Below are 20,380 nucleotides of genomic sequence, written 5' to 3'. Positions count from 1 at the left end.
GTGGCCTCTCTTGTTGCGGAGCATGGGCTCTAGGCACGCAGGCCTCAGCAGTTGCGGCATGTGGGCTCAGTAGTTGTGGCTCATGGGCTCTAGAGTGCAGGCTCAGTAGTTGAGGCTCACGGGCTTAGTTTCCCTGCGGCATGTGGGATCTTCCCAGACCGGGGCTCAAACCTGTGTCCCCTGCATTGGCAGGTGGATTCTTAACCACTGCGCCACCAGGGAAATCCATTCTTGATATCCTGGTTGTGATACATGCACTAAAGTTTTGCAATATGTTACCATTGGGCAAAATTGTGTAAAGAGTACATGTGATCTCTCTGTATTATTCCTTACAACTACATAAGAATCTACAACTATGTAAAAATAAATTTTTAATTTAAAAAAGTTAAAAAGACTTAGGAAAGATAAAATGGAATAATAGAAAATAATTAATCCAAAAGAAGGCAGAAAAGGAGGTAAAAATGAACAAAGAACAAAAGGGACAAATAGGAAACAAACAGTAAGATGACAGATATAAAACCAATAATTAAATTAAATGTAAATGGAATAAATAACTCCAGTTAAAAGGCAGGGATTTTCAGCTGCCTATAAAAGCAAATCTGACTATATGCTGTTTACAATAAATATACCTTTTTTTTTAAACTTATTTTTTATACTCAGAGAAGAGTTGCAAGAATAGTACAAATAATTCCCAAATACCCTTAGTATTTTTCACTCACATTCCCCAAGTGTTAGATATTTACCATATCTTCTTTATCCTTCTTACTAACTCTGTCTTTCTATTTTTTTCTCTAAACTATTTGATAGTAAGTTGCAGACATGATGCCCATTTATCCCTAAATACTTGCAGTGTATAATTCCTAAAAACAAGGACATTCTCTAAGATAACCACGTACAATGATAAAAAAATCAGAAAATTAATCTTAATGCAATACTATTATATTAAGCATAGACTTTAATCAGATTTTTAAAATTGTCTTAATGATGCTATTAATAGCAAAAGAAAATCCCAGATTATGCATTGCATTCAGTTGCCTGTTTTCTAATGTCCTTTGATCTGGAATAGTTCCTCAATCTTGCTTTGTCTTTCATGACATTGACATTTTGGAAAAGTGCAGGTCAGTTTTTTTCATAGAATGTTTCTCATTTGGGATTTCTCTGATGTTTTCCCATGATTTGATTGAGGTTATGCATTTTTTGGCAAGAGGACTGCAAAAATGTTGTGTGTATCATATCAAGGGGCATATGATGCCAATTTGTCCCATTGCTGGTGTTAATTTTGATCACTTGACTATGGTAGTATCTCCACAGTAAAGTTATTATTTTTCACTTCATAATTAATATCTTGTGAGAATATACTTTGAGATTATGCAAATATCTTGGAGTACACAAACTTTCACAATTTTAGTACACACTCATACCTGAATTTACTCTTATTATGATGGCTTCCAAATGGTATTTTTTCCCCTAATTCATCATTTCTTCTTCTTCTTTTTTTTTTTTTTTTTGGTACGCGGGCCTCTCACTGTTGTGGCCTCTCCCGTTGCGGAGCACAGGCTCCGGACGCGCAGGCTCGGCGGCCATGGCTCACGGGCCCAGCCGCTCCGCGGCATGTGGGATCTTCCTGGACCGGGGCACAAACTCGTGTCCCCTGCATCGGCAGGTGGACTCTCAACCACCGCGCCACCAGGGAAGCCCCATCATTTCTTCTTATATTTATTAACTGGCTTTCTAATATAAGGAAGAGAGTCCGTTTTCTTCCTTCCTATCTGTATTAGAATCATGGATTCTTATTTTACACAACAGTTTATAATGTTCTACTGTCAATATTTATTTGGTACTCAAATTATCCCAGATTTAGTCAGTGGAAGCCCTTTAAGCTTCTTTTGACATGCTCTGAACATTCCTTGAACATTTCCTCACTTTCTGGAACAAGATGTTCTAGGCTCATTTTATACTTTTCTTTACCTCAGCTCTGGAATTAGTCATTTCCTTAAAGAACTCTGGTTCCTTTTAGTATAAACTAGTATTTAGAAACAAAGATCTGAGTACTAGGTGTGCTCACTGCTACTAGGGCGTAATTGTTTCTATGCTCTCTCAGTGGGTAAAGGTAGGAAACAGACGTATGAATTCACACACACACGCACTATATATATATATATAAAACACACTCACACATCTACATTTATTCCTATATCTATTAGAAACCACAAGTTCATGTTGATACCTCCAATTCCAATCCAGCACCACAGGGTTCCTTCTATCCTTTCCCCTTTTCATATGTGTAACTCTCTTCTCTGACAGTAAGAAACTTGGCTCTCATTATCCACAATACATTTATTTGTTTAATCCTAGAATACACATAAGATAGTTTTTGAATTGTTAACTCATACTTTCTGTGAAAAAGAAAGTTACTAACTAGAGTTTAATATTTACTTACACTTCATTTTGTCTTTAGACTGAGGGCGTTTAGTCCAGATACTGTGTTTTACATTACTTGCACAGACTAGTGGTTTCCAGGGGTTGGAGAAGATGAATAGTTACCCGTAAAAGGGTAGTACAAGGGATCTTTGTGGTGATGGAACAGTTCCATATATCTTGATTGTGCTGGTGGTTATATGAAGCTACAAATGTGATAAAATTACATAGAACTACCCTCAAATGAGGGCAATCTAGGTGAAATGGATGAAATCTGAATATGTTCTGTGGATGATACCAATGTCAATTTCCTTTTTGTGATACTGTTATAGTTATGCAATATGTAATCACTAGGGGAAAGAGGGTGAAGGGTATACAGGACCCCTCTGTACTAGTTTTTGCAACTTCCTGTGAATCTATAATTATTTAAAAATAAGAAGTAAAAAAAAAGTTGCTTGGGCTTGTCCTCCCTCCCATCCCCCACCCCATGGCCCCAATTATTATTCATTTAAAACACAGGTTAATTTGTGTCTGTTTGTATTGCATGTTAGGCTCCCATCCAACTTCCTTGCTGATTTATTTTTCTTTTTTTGAGTATATAAAACATTAATATGGTTCTAAAAGTCTAAAAGTTATAACTATACAAAGAAGTATACTCAGGGAAGTATTACACTACCAATACTACCATTAAGGTCATTCCAACTCCAGCTCAGCACCTTATCTCCTTTCCAGCCCATTGCCATCTATCTACCCCTGTATGTAAGCAATTTGATTAGACTGCAGTTTATCTTAATTTGGTTTCTTTTTTTGTAAATTATTATAATCGTGTATGTTTAAAAATTTCTCCTTTTTAGAAAAAGATATGTATACTTATTATGCATACTCTTTTGTATTTTGCTTTGTTTACTTAACAATATATTTTGGAAAACAGATCATAAATATTTTGCTCCTTTTTTTAAATTTTACTTTTTTACAGCTATATCTTCACTGTGTAGATGTACCACAGATATTCAACCACTGCCCTATGTATGGGCATTTGGGTTATTTCTAGTATTTTGCAATTACAAACATGTTGTTGTGAATATCCTTGTGCATATGTATTTTTATACTGTTAAAAGTGTACCTTCAGGGGGCTTCCCTGGTGGCGCAGTGGTTGAGAGTCCGCCTGCCGATGCAGGGAACACATGTTCGTGCCCTGGTCCAGGAAGATCCCACATGCCGCGGAGCGGCTGGGCCCGTGCGCCATGGCCGCTGAGCCTGCGCGTCTGGAGCCTGTGCCCCGCAACGGGAGAGGCCACAACAGTGAGAGGCCCGCGTACCGCAAAAAGAAAAAAAAAAAGTGTACCTTCAGGGTGAATTCCTAGACATGAGATTGCTGGGTCAAGAGGTACATGTACCTTTAATTTTGTTAGATATTGTAAAATTCCCCTCCATAAGGCTTGTACCATTCTGCAGTCCCACCAGCAATGTATGAGTACCTACCTGCTTTCTCAAAGTCTCACTAATGGAGTCTTTTATAGTACTTTAAAATTTTTACTATTTAGATAGGTTAGAAATTGTACCTCAGTGTAGTTTTAATTTAAATTTCTTTAAATATGAATGAGGTTGAACATTATAAAAAAATAAAATCACAGATCACTATCTCTAGTAAACATAGATGCAAAAACCCTTAACAAAATATTAGCAAATTCAATCTGTCAATAAAAAAAGGATAACATATCACAGTCAAGTAGGGTTTTTTATTCTAGGAATGCAAGGTTGTTTTAATATTAGGAAATTAATCAATGTAATTCATCACACCAATGGAAGAAAGGAGAAAAATTTTGACTATCTCAATAGAGGAAAAAAATTTCACAAATTTTAATACCTATTCTTCACAAAAACACTCAATATATTAGAAATAGAAGGAAGTCTCCTCAATCTGACAAGGGGTACCTATGAAACACCTACAGCTAATACTACTACTAAATGGTCAAAGACTGAATGTTTGCCCCCTGAGATCAGGCATAAGGCAAGGATGTCTGTTCCTATCACTTCTCCAACATTCTATTGGAGGTATTAGCCCATGCAATAGGGTAAGATAAACAAGCAAAAGGCATACAGATTGGAAAGGAAGAGGTTAAACTGTTTTTATTTGCAGACAAAATATTGTGTATGTAGAAAATTCTAAGGAAACTACAGAAATATTCCTACTAGAATAAATGAATTCAGCAAGGTTGCAGGATTTCTATATGCTATCAATGAGGTATTGGAAAATGATAGGTCACATGGGTTATGCCTTTGTCAAAACTCATGGAAGGATATTTATGTAAATTAGTTTGTATCCTTTAATTGCATGTAAATTATACCTAAACTTTTAAAAGTTAAAACAACCAAGATAAAAGTATATAAAGTATCTCCTAGTATAATTTGGGGTGGTTGCCAATATGCCCTTTCTGAGAAAGTTTTAAAGTAGGGCCAGGTTTTATTTAAAATTTTTTTGTCTATGTTAAGCCCAAATTTGTTTACAGTTACCCATTCCTTAGATTTCCCATCTCTCACCAGAATCTGGGTATAAATGAATGAATCGTATGGGAGTTGGACCCAAATGAAATATCCTTAACAAAGTGATAGAGCAAGCATGGCATTTATGAATGCTTCCTTTTGGCTGACCACTGTAATGTATTGCCTTCTTTGAACTGACCTTGGATTTAAGAAGTCCTGGGGGGCTTCCCTGGTGGTGCAGTGGTTGAGAGTCCGCCTGACGATGCAGGGGACACGGGTTCAGGTCTCGGTCCGGGAAGATCCCACATGCTGCGTAGCGGCTAGGCCCGTAAGCCATGGCCGCTGAGCCTGCGCGTCCGGAGCTTGTGCTCTGCCACGGGAGAGGCCACTACAGTGAGAGGCCCACGTACCGCAAAAAAAAAAAAAAAAAAAAAAAAAAGGGCTTCCCTGGTGGCGCAGTGGTTGAGAGTCTGCCTGCCGATGCAGGGGACACAGGTTCGTTCCCCGGTCCGGGAGGATCCCACATGCCGCGGAGCGGCTGGGCCCGTGAGCCATGGCCGCTGGGGCTGCGTGTCCGGAGCCTGTACTCCGCGGCGGGAGAGGCCACAACAGTGAGAGGCCCGCGTACCGCAAAAAAAAAAAAAAAGAAGTCCTGGGTTTAAATCTGGATTCTGAATGTGATTAGCTGTGTAAACTTGGGTTATTTAACTACTTAGAGTATATTTCTCATTTGTTAAACAGTAATAACATTATAAAGTTTTATGAAAACATGAGATAATTAACATGACAATGACTGGCATATTGTAGGGACCCAATAAGTGTTTGTCTTAATCTTAGCAGGATATTTTAATTAAATCTTTATTACAATTCTATATGGTACAACATTTTCTTCCAATAGAGGAACCAGAACTGTACAAGAATAGTCTTGGCTGCCAACTGGCAGCTTAGGGGATGAGTATGGGAAGCAGACATGGACCTGATGGAGATAATTTCCCCTAAGGGCCACCACCGTACAATGGCTTTCTCATAGTTATCTTCTGTACCAGCAACTGTTCATGAATTCATATTCATTCCAGTTTATTTTTCTTCCTTCAGATTTCTAAAATTACTGGTTCAAAGGAGGAATCACAGGCCCTAGCCAAGAGCTCTATTTCCTGTCTTTTCCTGATAAAATGCTTTACTAATTAATGCTTAGAGAAACTGAATTCCTTATTCTTAGTATCTTGGCTCATTCTAAAGGTGCAACCCTATTCATTCTTGGGTCACCTCTTTTTCCCCTAATATTGGATATGCCTATTTCATTCATCCATCAAGACTTTAGTGAACAGTTATACCAGGCTCTGTGGCTGAGGGTCAGAGAAGATGGTCGTGCCTCACAGCTGAACCTTGAGAGATGAGTAAAGTTATTAGATGGATAAAGTGGGAAAATTTAGGCTCCATTTAAGGTACCCTGCTTCTTCCCAAGAAATTATGCCTTAGTTGCAAATAGTAACAACTGGTTGAGAACCTCTTTCTTTCAAAAGGTTAAAGAGACAGGACCTATCCCTCTACCTTTTTTTTCCTAATTTAACTACCATTTGGAATTCTCTTTTGAAATTATGTTCCCAGACCAAAACAAAAGACAAACGAACAACAACAAAAAAACTAAGACTCACCTCTGACTCCTCTCAGGAATGTCCAGCACAAACCCAAACATCATTTCAGCAATTTTATTGGAGCTGCATGTGGGGGTCCTATCCACCTCTACGGCTATGGACAGCATCCTCTGCAGCTGGCATACAATCCTGAGTCCAGAACACAGAACACAAATGAGCGGGAGGGTCTGGCAAAGAGCTACCCTACTGGCTGGGATGAGGTCCCCACCAGTGTACTAAAGGATCTTGTAAAGCACACACTAGGGTCAGGGAGAACTACTCAAGCATCAGCATGCTTTTATTAGCAATTTCACCTACCTGAATCCCTTTTGCCAGATCATACTATCTGAACCTCTCAGAACCTGGGGTTGAGCTGTAAAAGCAAGCTGCTTTTAAATTCAAAAAGAGAAACATACAATCTTAAGGATCTAGAGAACTTTAAGGATCACCTAACCTATAACTTCTCTATTTCACAGATGAAGAAACAGGTCCAGAATGACTAACAATTATTTGAATTTCTTTGATAGGAGAAAATACATATTTACCATATAGTCTTCTCCTGTTACTAGTTCCTTTACAATAATCTTTTACTAAGTTCAGTCTCAGAGTTTCAGCTGGTGAAACGTGACCCTCTCTTTCATCAGACCTAACTGTGGGAGACAGCCAGGCTGATGTGGCAGGAGGAATCTGGGCAACCCCTCAGAAGGTGAGCCTGGCCTTGAAGCTAGCCTCTTCTAACATGCACTATTATTTGTGAGGGAAGGAAGGGCTCTGTTTTCAGAAAATCTGTAGCCAGTGACACAATAGGTGGACAGGGACTCTGGCATCAGATTCTGGCTCAGCAATGACAAGCTGATCAATTTTTGACAAATTACTAAACTACTCTCAGTCTAAGTTCTCTCATCTCAAAAAAGGAGAAATAATACCACCTATTTCATAAAGTTGTGCTGTTTAAGATATCTGGCAGACAGGCACTCATTCATGGTAAACAGCAGTGCCTACTGTTGTTGTTAAGATCATGATCACTTTTAGGGGGACCCTATTTTATTCTACTAATATCTACTTACAATAAATTTATTACTATTATTATTATTATATTAGCTTTCATTTAAGGAACAGTGTCTGCTTCTCTCTTGGGTCTATATACTGAGTTCTGGGATAACCCTACTTCCCTACTTTAGGACCTTCCCCAATCTGCTCAAGCAAATATTTCATTGTTCCAAAACATTCTCCCTTTAGGTACAAGATTGTCTCCTAAATTAGTGAAAACCCATAGTACTTATATGAAAATCAGGTCAGTGCAACTAGATTATTATAGAGCGTTGTGAATTTAGGCACAAATGCTGTATTTGAAATATCAAGTGTGACTGTCATTTTTAACACAGTTGACATGGAATAGCAGGTTACTTGTGCAAGGGCAGCTCCAGCCCCCAAATCCTGGCATTTCTCAAAAAATGCCAAGACCACTTTCAATCCCATTAAAGAAATGCCAGGAATCTCTTTCCAGTGTGGTCTGAGGTAATAGGACCTGCCCTGGTCTGAGCCATTGCTGTTATAATCTGTTGGAACCTGCAGGTTGAACTGCTCTTCTTCTTCCAGGACTGGAGGAGAGACCCAGGTCCTTGAGGACAAAAGGCTGCTGGAACACCCACTACGCATGACTCCTCTTCTGTCAGTGGACAGATGAAGTGGTGAGTAGCTGTAACCCTGTATTGTCTCTTGGAATCTAGGAAAGGGAGGGCACTGTCCTCTGGCTTTTGTTCCATTTCGGCTTTGTGAATTTATATTCACTTAGTGAAGTCCTATTCATCTAGGGGGAAAGCATCTGCTTTTGTTTTACCTTTGGAATTAGGAATTTAGCCTTTAGTCAAACTAAGATAGTTTTTAGTAAAAACCAGCCTATGTTATAAGAGCTTGTTAATTTTGGGGAAACTTCTCTTAGGGGGTGGTGCTGTTCTCTAAAACAGTAAATCCCAATAGCCCCAGGAAAGATGACTTCTGCCTGCTCCTTACAGCTGATTGGTGTTCTTTGTGAGGTTAGGTTGGGGAGAAGGGTGGCTACTGCTGGCCTTCAAGATTCCTGTTCCTGGAGAGGTTTGATTCTCCTTTGGGGACTGAGTTAATCTGTCTTCAGTTACTGCTTTGACCAACCACTTGATGACATCCCTGCAATGGAAAAAAGATAAGAAAGAAAAAGTTTAAACTTCTGTCTTACTATACGGTGCTCAGAACTGCAACTTTAACATGGGCTCCTAGACCTCTAGATTTCCCTAAAGGCAACACAGAGGGTCCTTAAGCTACTTTCAATATTTAAAAAGTCTAATGGAAACCCTGCATTTAATTGCAGTAAGGTTACAAAAGGTAAGTAAAACATCAACATTTTTCTTTAAGTTAGAATTATTGAAAGGTATCTCCAAGGTCAAAGAGCACTATCTGTGGCTTCCTGACCAGGAACATTCCTTGACAAAGTGGAAAGTTGGACTGGATGACTTTGTTGGCTTTCTATTATTAGATGTCAGTTATTAATGCTAATAACCAAGGTTTAGAGTATGTGCAGTGGAGTCAAACCTTACACAGGGTGTAGGCTCACAAAGTTAGTAAGGTAAAAACATCTCATATAGTCAAAATTACTTTTGATGATCACTTAGGTAACCCAGGTAAAAATGATGGATTGAATATACACATCTAATTTTGTTCCCTCCTAAAATGCCACTAATACTACAGTAAATAATTTTTTAAAAAGTCCACAAAGAAGGGAAGAAAAGGAGGGCAGATAATAACAGTAAAAATCTGGAAGCTGGAAGGAAAATGAAGTATATTCACAAAACAATATTCTACAGTAGTGGAAATGAATATGCTACAGTGGATAGGTATGGACAAATCTTAGTACTCTATAATAGTAAGTGAAATATAAAAGTACCAATTGATTACATACAACATGATACTCTTTTATATACAGCTAAAAGGAGCTAAAATAAAAATATATACTTTGCAGGAACACATATAGATGCAATAAAACTATATAAAAAGGAAAGGAACATGATGAACATTCAGGATGCCAATTACTTTGGGTGCAAGAAGGTGCAAAAAGTGGATGATGGGGGATGGATGTAGGTAATTGTCAAGGTCCTAGCCTTTGATTTAAGGGGTTGGGTAAGAGATGCTGATTACAAAATTCAAAGTAACCAATTAACTAAGTAAATAAGGCAAATGTCATGTTTAGATGATGTTTAATCTAAGTCTATGACTTTGGCAATGGGGTAAATTTTAACTGACTTGGCAGAATTAAGAAAGCTGAATCCTAAGCCAGCAGTAGAGAAGAGCAATCCTATTTAATCCTATTCACCAAAAAATGGAAAAAAAAAAACCTTCAATAAGTGCTGCAAATGGCAGTGTGAGGTTTCCATGAAGTTAGGGTAAAAGCGGGTAAATTAAAATAAATATGATGGCTTGTAATCTGTTTAAGAAACTTTTAGATCTTCTCCCCCAATGCTGAAGACTACAGGTTAACTTTGTGGAGAGGTAAAACAGAGGGTCTCTGGACTGGGATACCAGGCACAGCTGGGAGGCAAAGGCATCAAAGCAAAAACAGGGGCTCTAAGTGAACCTATGCATGCTCAGTGCAGAGATCCTTGCCACTTTCCCAGAACTGTCTTCCCAAAACCTGGCATCCTGGTCTTTATCCTTCACGTAGGAAATCTGAAGTCTTTTCTGGAAAACTCATCCAGCCCAAGAGGAAAGACCTAAAGACACTGATGAAGTATTTTCTAAGAAATGGACAGCCAGTTCCACCTACAGGGAAGCTCAGAAATGACAAGTCCTCACCTGTACTCAGAGCTTCCAAGAGCTTTTGAGTCACCCTTAAACGTGGATAGATTACAAAAGTTTACCAGACATCTATGGACATATTCTAACATGAGAGATAAACACCAAAAAGCCAAACCAACCCTCCTTTCTCCTCAAAAAAGCAACTTGGAGAAAACAGACATTATACAGGGAATTAACAAAAACAAAAGCTATCATTAGTATAATCAAAGATATGAAAAGATACGGATCCATGAAAGAAAAAGACAAGAACAGAATACTATTTATTATTTTTAAAAAGGAACATTTAAAGAAAAAGAGCTCTTGGAAATTAAAAACATGGTAACAGGAATGAAAATTCTATTTTCCAAGAATGAAGGATATGAAATGGCCCATTGAATGCCCAGCATACTAGATGAACATAGATCTAAAACAAGTATATTGGGCAAAAAGAGGATTCTATAAACAGCCAGAGAAAAAAATCAAGGCACACACAAAGAATCAGCAATCAAAGTAGCTTATGGCTTCTTCACAGCAATTCTGGAAGCTAGAAGACAATGGAAGATTTCCTTTAATATTCTGTAGAAAAGATATTTCTAACCTAAATATCTATACTTACTTATCAATCAACTGTGGGAAGATAAAGATATTTTCAGACATACAAGATCTCAAAAATTTTACTTCCCACATACCTTTCTAAGAAGCTACTGGAGACTGATCTATCAAAAACATGGGAGTAAACCAAGAAAGAGAAGATATGAAACAGAGATCCAACACTGGAAACAGGTGAAGGGAATTTTCACATTTATGATAAAGACTGGAAAAGAGGACAACCAATCCAGATTGAAGGAGGTCAAAACGTTCCACCACAGATCTTCAAGAAGAAGAACTTCATAAGACTAACCCAGTGTGAATAAACATCTTGATGGGATATTTAAACCAAACGGCAGAGAATCTAGGGTTGACTTCTGATATGCACAAACAATACGAGGAAACTAAAAATGAGGCAGTTATTAACTCTAAGGAAAACAAAAAAGGTATGAGTGAAAGAAAAAGTAATCACAGTTTAGTACTTGGCTCAACTCTGACTAGCACACATAATTATAGTGATGGAAACATTGGATACTGATCTAAACAAAATTATGATATAACTCTATTAATGGCATGGGGGCTGGGATGTGTGTGTGTGTGTGTGTGTGTGAGAGAGAGAGAGAGAGAGAGAGAGAGAGAGAGAGAGAGAAGAGAGAGAGAGAGAGAGGAGGTAGAGAGGAAAAAGAGCTAACTCCTCATCTTTCATGTGGGGAGTTAATAGATAATAGCTAACAATGAAAAATCAACAATTAGCAACACAAGCAGTTTATTTAGCCATAAAGAGGTAAAAATCCAAAGAATCACTTAAATAAAAGAGTTGAAAGTAGTTACCCCTTGGGAAAGGAAAATGTGGGTGAGGGGATCTGGGGACTAGTGTATTTCTTAAATCATGTAGAACTAGATTATTCTTTGTATGCACAGTTAAAAAAAGAAAAGAAAATCCCTTAAGGGGTCATATGGAGACTGACTTACCATCACTTTCTTTTTAAAAACTTATCTTTGAGGTATAACATATAAAATAAATTGCACACTGGTTTTTGTTTGATGAAATTTTTTTATTTTAAGAAGGAAATGGAAAATTTTATTTGAGCTAAGCTGAGGATTATAACCCGGGAACAGCCTCTCAGAAAGCTCTGACAACTGTCCCACCCGTTAGAGGTCAAAGCACAGTTATACACTGTTTGATGAGTTTTGATAAATACATGCACATATCCGTGTAACCACAACCTCAATCTAATAGCCCTCTCTTTTTGAATCAAATACAGCTGGTTTCCCCTCCAGCTGGAACTGATTTTTTTCATTGATAAAGCACAAAATAGAGTATGTGGCTTGCATTTAGAGGTTACCAATGCCTATCTTTAAACCCAAGAGTATAGTGTTGGGTATAGTGAGAGGCTCACACAATGAAAGTGAGTGACTTGTCACTGGATTGAGTTGGGTTCATGTCTCCCATCTCCCAATCCAATGCCTAAGCTCACAAAGCAGAATGGTCAGGAGAGTTGCTCTCACTATTTAAAATGTTATTTTTCAATTTTAAACCCAACTATGCTATCCTGTGCTCTCTGTAGTTTCTCTACTTACTGATTTTCTACCCCCTATAATCATTAACATTTAAACTTTACATAAAATGGTACATCTAGGGAAATGGATATAAGCATGCAAACTAAGGGAGAAAAAGCGGACTGTTACTTAGAACATAATGAAACATCCCCCTTTTCTAATTAAAGGAGTTATAATAGTCAATATCCCACACTGGCCTGTGAAAACTATTCTTAACAAATATGCCAAAACATATGAGAATGTAAATGTGAGTGAAAAAAAATCTCAATGATGCTCTGAAAAAAGGAATGCTGGTGAGAACCGTTTCCAAAAGAAGCAAAGCTTGTAGTTTCTGGATGAAAATTCTAGCCTGAGATCCCTACCCTATAAACCACATTTCACCCCGTTGGTATAAGGATATGGTAGTTCCCCACTCTGAAGCTTCCAGAAGCTTTGGACCTGATCCTACAAAAAAAGAACACGTGCTTGCTACCTTACTGTACTTTATTGTCAGCCACGTGACCTATTATAATAATAGGTTTTTCAGAAAGTAGTAGTGACAAATGAGATTTATCTTGAGTTACTCAGGGGGATGGAAATAAATTTAGGTTTATAAAAGCTGTGAAAAGTTTTACACAAGTCAAGTTTTCCCCCTGGATCTCACAAGGCCATCTGAACAATACTGAAATAGACTAAAGGAAGTCTGATGGTCCTCGGGAAAAAAACCACACAAGTTATGGCATCTGACACACAGTTGGTACAGAGAGGTTTTCTTCTAGGACTGTTTATAGTTGTAATAACTATCCCTGTTATACTATCTAGCTACTAGAAAATCTCATCCACCTGATGTTCTCAGGACTTGAGTAGCTGCCCACTTACAGCCCCTACCTCTTGTCATCCCAGGGCTCAGATGGCTGGTTACCTGACATTGTGGGGTTGCTTGTCACAGGATAGCACAGTGCTTGCAATAGATTGCTGCAGGTGCTGTCGCTGCTTCCTCAGGATCTGTTGGAAATCATCTTCCAGGGTTTGTACTACATAACGCAGAAAAAGGACTCGCCCGGGCAGATTTTGTCCCTGGGGGAGAAAAAATGAGAAGTATTTCCTCTCAATCTCCTGGACGACACTGAGCACTGGGCTCTCATAAATACTAAGTCAAGGGAAGGCCCATGAGTCAACGAGTGTGTATCTAAAAGAGAGGTTTTTGGGAGAGGCAAGCAGTCTAGGTCATTATAAAAGAGGGCAAATAGGGCAATCCTAGAGCTTGAAAAGTCAGTCTCTTTCTTTCACTGAACCTAACTATCAGTCTCAGGATAAACCCTAAACTGTGGATATCTGAACAGAGACAGAAAAAATGACTATGCCAAGCTACTAGATCAAGCAACCATGATGTCTATCTCACTGCTATACTTCTAGTAAGATGAGCTGATGTATATCCTTACTGTGAAAGCAAGTCTGAGCTGGGTTTCCTGTTACAGGTGAAATGATCCTAACTGTTGAAGCCTAACTGATGCAGGTAAAGAGCATGGGCTTTGGTGGTGCACAGACCTTATTTATTTGTTTGTTTGAAACTCAGCTCCATCCCGTATTTAACTTACCCCGCTGAGTCTCAGTGTCCTTGTGATTTATGTGGTGATAACTCTAACCTTACCAAAGCCAGCGTAAGTATCTGTCACACAGCAGGCAGGCATGCACAATTCATTGGATTCCCTTTACTGACAAGGAAGGACTTACTTCTGGCCTTGTGCTATTTGTTTTGTAAATGCCTTATAGTTTCTTTGTCCCTCATTTCCTGCATTATTGTCTTTGATTTTTTCGTAGTGAAATGTTTACATTCCTTTCTCATTTCCTTTTGTGTACATTCTATAGCTATTGTCTTTGTGGTTACCATGGGGATTACATTTAACATTCTAAAATTATAATACTTTGAATTTATACCAGCTTAACTTCAATAACACACAAAAACTCTGCTCCTTTACAGCTCTGTTCCCACCCCTTTTAGTTGTTGAAGTCACAATACTATATCTTCATATATTGTGTGCCCCCAAATAAACTAATAATTCTTTTAAATGCATTAATCTTTTAAATTATGTAGAAAACAAAATGTGGAGTTACAATAATACTAGCTTTTAGATTAATACTTTAAAAATGTATTAGTTTCTTAATACATTATAGAAAACCAATGTGGAGTTACAAACCATTGTTACAATAATAGCTTTTATAACTGCCCATGTATTTATCTTTATTTCTTCATACGGCTTCAAGTTACTGTTTAGTTTTCATTTTACCCTGCAGGACTCCCTTTAGCATTTCTTGATGAGCAGGGATAGTAGTAAATGAACTCCCTCAGCTTTTGTTTATCTGGGAATGTCTTTATTTCTCCCTCATTTTTTTTTTAACAACTTTATTGGAGTATAATTGCTTTACAATGGTGTGTTAGTTTCTGCTGTATAACAAAGTGAATCAGTTATACGTATACTTATATCCTTGTATCACCTCCCTTTTGCGTCTCCCTCCCACCCTCCCTATCCCACCCCTCTAGGTGGACATAAAGCACTGAGCTGATCTCCCTGTGCTATGCGGCTGCTTCCCACTAGCTATGTATTTTACATTTGGTAGTGTATATATGTCTATGCCACTCTCTCACTTCGTCCCAGCTTACCCTTCTCCCTCCCCATGTCCTCAAGTCCATTCTCTACATCTGCGTCTTTATTCCTGTCCTGCCCCTAGGTTCTTCAGAACCATTTTTTTTTTTAGATTCCATATATATGTGTTAGCATATGATATTTGTTTTTCTCTTTCTGACTTACTTCACTCTATATGACAGTCTCTAGGTCCATCCCCCTCACTACAAATAACTCAATTTCGTTTCTTTCTATGGGTAATATTCCATTGTATATATGTGCCATATCTTTTTTAACCATTCATCTGTTGATGGACACTTAGGTTGCTTCCACGTCCTGGCTATTGTAAATAGACCTGCAATTAACATTGTGGTACATGACTCTTTTTGAATTATGGTTTTTTCAGGGTATATGCCCAGTAGTTCCTCCCTCATTTTTTTTTTTTTTTTTTTTTGCGGTACGCGGGCCTCTCACTGTTGTGGCCTCTCCCGTTGCGGAGTACAGGCTCTGGACGCGCAGGCTCAGTAGCCATGGCTCACGGGACCAGCCGCTCCGCGGCATGTGGGATCTTCCCAGACCGGGGCACGAACCCGTGTTCCCTGCATCGGCAGGCTGACTCTCAACCACTGCGCCACCAGGGAAGCCCTCTCCCTCATTTTTGAAGGACAGTTTTGCTGGATACAGGAATCTTGGTTGACTTTTATTCTTTAGCACTTTGAATATATCGCCCCACTAACTTCTGGCCTCCAGTTTCTAATGAGAAATCTCTAATAATCTTATTGAGGATCTTGTATTGATGTGTCACTTCTCTCCTGCTGCTCACCCTCATTTTTAAAGGAAAGTTTTGCCAGATACAGTATTCTTGGTTGACAGTTCTTTTCTTTTAGAACTTTGAATACATCATCCCATTGCCTTCTGACCTGCAAGGTTTCGCTGAGAATCTGCTGAGAGTCTTATACAAACTCACTTGTATGTGATAATTCACTTTTTTCTTGCTGCTTTCAAGAAAAAGTCTTTCAAAGAAAAAGTCTTTGACTTTTGACAGTCTGATTATAATGTGTCTTGGTGTGGGGTCTCTCTGGTTTATTCTCACTGGAGCTTTCTTGAATTTGTATGCCCACTTCTTTCCTCAGACTTGGAAAGGTTTTGGTTATTATTTCTTCAAATAAGCTCTTTGCCCCTTTCTCTCTTCCGTTTTTGGGACTTCCCTAACGTGTATATGGTCCATTTAATGGTGTCCCATAGTCCCTTAGGTGCTCATCAATTTTCTTTATTCTGTTTTCTTTTTGCTCCACTGTCTCAGTGATTTCAAATGACCTTTCTTCATATTCACTGATTTTTTTCTCCTGCCTGACCAAGACTGTTGTTGAACTCCTCTAGTGAAGTTTTCAATTCAGTAACTGTATTTTTCAGCTCCAGGATATGTTTGATTATTTTCTACAGTTTTTTAAAATTTAATATTCTCATTTTGTTCATGCATTATTTTCTTGCTTCATTTTGTTGTCTGTGTTCTTTTTTAGCTCCTTGAGCATCTTTAAGATAGTTTAAAAAATTTTTTGTCAGTATGTTTGTGAGATTTGTGTTTGTTGTGTTTGTTGAGATTTGTGTTTCTTTAGGGTTAGTTTCTGGAGCTTTATTTCATTCTTTTGATTGGGCCACATTTCCCTGCCTCTTTGTATGCTTTGTAATCTTCTTTTGAGATTTAAACATTTGAAAAAAACACCTTTCCCAGTCTTTATCCATTGAGTTCATGCATGGCAAGACCTTCACCAATCAGCTTGGCTAAAGGTCCTGAGACCTCTCAGACCTTTACTGGAGATGTGTTTTCTCTGAGCTTGTGTGTGTGCTTTTATCTGCCTTAATTTCCCAAGTGGCTTGCCCCTACTTCTTCTTGAAAGCCCACAGTCTCTTGCTCCCCCAGTACCTGTTTGTGGAACTGCATACTCTCTGCAGCTCTAAAATGCTGCAGTGCTCACATTTCTTTTCAGCCAGAAAACTAAGCCACTGTTCTCAACAGTGCTCTGAGTCAGGTAAGACAGAAACTATCCTCCTAACAAGCCAGAACACTGGACTCAACGTCCACTCTTCTGTTTCCATCCCAAGGGAGGAGCCAAGGTATGGGAGATTTCCTCCTAGTTGCACTGTGCTATGCTAGGTAGAGGGAGGGGCATGGACACACAAAACACCACAAACTTTCCTACTCCTTTCAATGGAGTACCTTCTTGGTTATGCATTGGCCTGAGTACTACAACTTCTCAACTGGTCTCTAGAGTTTTCACAAAGGTATTCTGGTCCATATATTGTTGTTAACTTGGTATCTCCATTGGGGAATAAGGGCCTGGAGCTTCCTTGTCTACCCTCTTGGTGGTGTTTCCCAGATCATGCTTCCTTAAAGCCCTGTATTTTTTTGCTCCAATCTGGAGTGATTGCCCTCTAGGTCTACTATTTGCAGTAATCTCAGGACTTCTCTTCCTTACTCTTCTGGATTAGATCTAGTGATACTGGATCCTGTGTCTCCCCCTTTTTTGATTGTTCCCCTATTCTTTGTATGCATATCTTCAAGTAACCTATGAAATGGGGTGTGTGGATATTTTGTCAAGTTTGTACAAGTCTGGAAATGTCTTTATTCTACCCTCACAGTTGACTAATAGTTTGGCTGAGTATAGAGTTCTAAGTTGACAATAATTTGTTCCATCCAGGTGCTTTTGGGTTAGCAGACAAAAAGTTGGCAATTAAATTTAAGGATCCCTAAAGGTCAGAATGCAGACTTTTTTTCTGGAGCACCAACTCTACACTAGCTGCCTTCATTTATGACAGATGGTTCATTCGATTTCTTTTAGACAATGAATCCTCTGATTTTTTGCCTGAAAGGTAGGTAACCTGGCAACTGAGCTTTCTGTACTCAAAAACAGAGAGATTATCAGTTCCATCTACAAGCTTTCAACAGACTTACAGCTCATATCCTACTTCAACCTTCTTATATATTGTGTTTCTGAGTCCAAAAATTCTCTGCTCTAAAGGGCAGATTTCCTCCCTCTTTGGCTACAGCCCTTCCTCATGTATTCTAGCCTGTAGCTTTCTCAGCCTAGCTTCATCAGTCATCACTCTTATATTTCCTTTAGCTCTTCCAATCTTCATTCAAATCTATTGTCTTTCCCCTTATTTTCAGTGCCATAGGTTTATATATTTCTCTATTCATTTACTGTTATTTTAAATGGAATCTGAGAAAGGAGAGGGATAAGTGAATGTATTCAATCTTGAATTGGAAGACAGCACATACCATTTCAATAGGAATGTTTTGGTCGGGATTGGGGGGAGTAAAAGAAAGGAATAATGGCAAAGACGTTACTACCAGATTTACAGTCACTTTTATTTCTAGTTAAAACTTCCTCTGTGGGGCTTCCCTGGTGGCGCAGTGGTTGAGAGTCTGCTTGCCGATGCAGGGGACACGGGTTCGTGCCCCAGTCTGGGAAGATCCTACATGCCGTGGAGTGGCTGGGCCCGTGAGCCATGGCCACTGAGCCTGCGCGTCCGGAGCCTGTGCTCCGCAACGGGAGAGGCCACAACAGTGAGAGGCCCGCATACCGCAAAAAAAAACCAAACAAAAAACCTCCTCTGCAAAAGATTTTTGCTTGCAATTGCTATGTTACCTCTTCCTCCATGACATAAGTGAGCAGCTTCCAGTCCCATTCCACTGTCTTGGCATTAGCTGGATGTAGCCTGAAAGTAAAGTGACATCAATTAGAATTCTGGAGAGTTTAGTGGAAGAAGGGATGGGATCTCGAAGATGATAGAAGCAAGAAGCCTCCTCTTATCCTCAGTGCTCTTGCCCACGCTTTGATACAATACCATGTCATCTGAGGGTAGTGGAAGTTCATTTTCTTTGGCTACCCAGTATCCACCTGTCTTTTGGGAAGCATTAGTACCCCAATTTTGCCTTGAAGAAATCAACTCTTTATTATTCTTAGCCCACTGGCTTTACCCACTAGGACCCTGGGATGAAGTCTGCAAAGCATGTCAATGTTGATATTCTATTCCTCAGTTCACAATGATTGGCTCAAAGATGGACTCAGGTCTTATGTTATGCCAATTAAAACCTATAAGACTCAATTACAGAACTCTGTGTGATTATAAAGGAAGTGGACCCTCTCTTGTACTAAGAATGTTGTAAAAGCTAGAGGCTGAGAAGGTTACCATGTGAAGCCTAGAAACAGCAACGTAGAGCTGAAAAATGGATCCCGGTAACCATTTCTGAACTGAATTAAGTCACATCTTATTCCTAGGTTTCTAGTAACACGAGTCATTAAATTCTCTTTTACCAGCTGTTAAAGCCAGTTTCGATTGAGTTTCCTGTCAATTGTAATACAAATAATACTAATATACTAAGTCACCCTCTCTAATGGTTAGATGAATAAATCTTAGGCAAGAGAAAGTTGTGCCCTGAGTCCAGGTTCCCCAGAAGATTCGCCAAAAGCTAAGGTTCATACTGTTGAATTTTCATGAGAAGCATGTAGGCCTCCTTTAGAACATCCACAGTCTCAGAGCCACTGAGCAGGATTTTCTGGATGATGTGAGCCACAATTTCTCTGGGTGGGTAATGCTGGGGTGACACAAAGTCCATCAAAAACTGCACAGTCCCCAGGGGAAAGTTTTCTTCAATGGTGTTTGCTACCATCCTTAGTCTTCGATGAGGGATAGGTTCTAATTTTTGACCCTTGTTCTGCAGAGATAAAAAGAAATAAATTAGGATGGGTTTCTATAGACATAAAAGCTAGAGGTTCTGGAACAAGTTGAAGAAAGGGAAGTTTTCCATGCATTTTAAATATTCATAATTTAAAAAATTGAGACTGGAAAGCCTTATCTAAAAAACTTCTAATGACATGGTAAAATGCTTATATTAAGTTAACAAATAAGAATACAAAGTTCTACATGTAACATGATTTCATCTGTGTTAAAATATAGCATTAGAAAGGAAAGTACAAAAGATTTAAGAGCTAGCCTAAGTTGATTTTGGAATAAGGGTGATAAGATATTTAGGGGTAGCTATGATACTATATCAGATACTGAAACAAAGAGATGAATAAAGATGCTTTAAATATCTTTTATTGTTAGAAGAAGAATTCCATTTTGTTGATTGTTTTTGAGTCAACAGTAAATATTAAGTTGCTTCACCGCCAGCCCCCAACCCCCAAACAGTATGTATATAAAGAATGAAAGAGAATGTATGAAAAGTGGTTTTCTATTATCTGGGTGGTGAAATGATGGATGATTTTTCCTCTATATGTT

General features: G+C 38.7%; 1 protein-coding gene across 3 annotated transcripts in view; it reads right to left on the bottom strand.

Moving 5' to 3' along the window:
- Nucleotides 1-20,380, bottom strand: part of SIMC1 (SUMO interacting motifs containing 1) — a 95,395-nt gene that overhangs the window by 20,687 nt on the left and 54,328 nt on the right. For all 3 annotated transcript variants that reach the window (XM_030846823.2, XM_030846825.2, XM_070045275.1), the window contains 5 exons: nucleotides 19,582-19,814; nucleotides 18,745-18,814; nucleotides 13,393-13,547; nucleotides 8,550-8,702; nucleotides 6,558-6,686 (listed from right to left, as the gene is read on the bottom strand). In XM_030846823.2, coding sequence (XP_030702683.1) covers nucleotides 6,558-6,686; nucleotides 8,550-8,702; nucleotides 13,393-13,547; nucleotides 18,745-18,814; nucleotides 19,582-19,814 — 740 coding nt within the window. The remainder of the gene's footprint in view (nucleotides 1-6,557; nucleotides 6,687-8,549; nucleotides 8,703-13,392; nucleotides 13,548-18,744; nucleotides 18,815-19,581; nucleotides 19,815-20,380) is intronic.

This window comes from Globicephala melas, chromosome 3 (genome assembly GCF_963455315.2).
Source record: "Globicephala melas chromosome 3, mGloMel1.2, whole genome shotgun sequence".
NCBI lineage: Eukaryota > Metazoa > Chordata > Mammalia > Artiodactyla > Delphinidae > Globicephala > Globicephala melas.
This window is presented reverse-complemented; position numbering and strand designations above follow the sequence as displayed.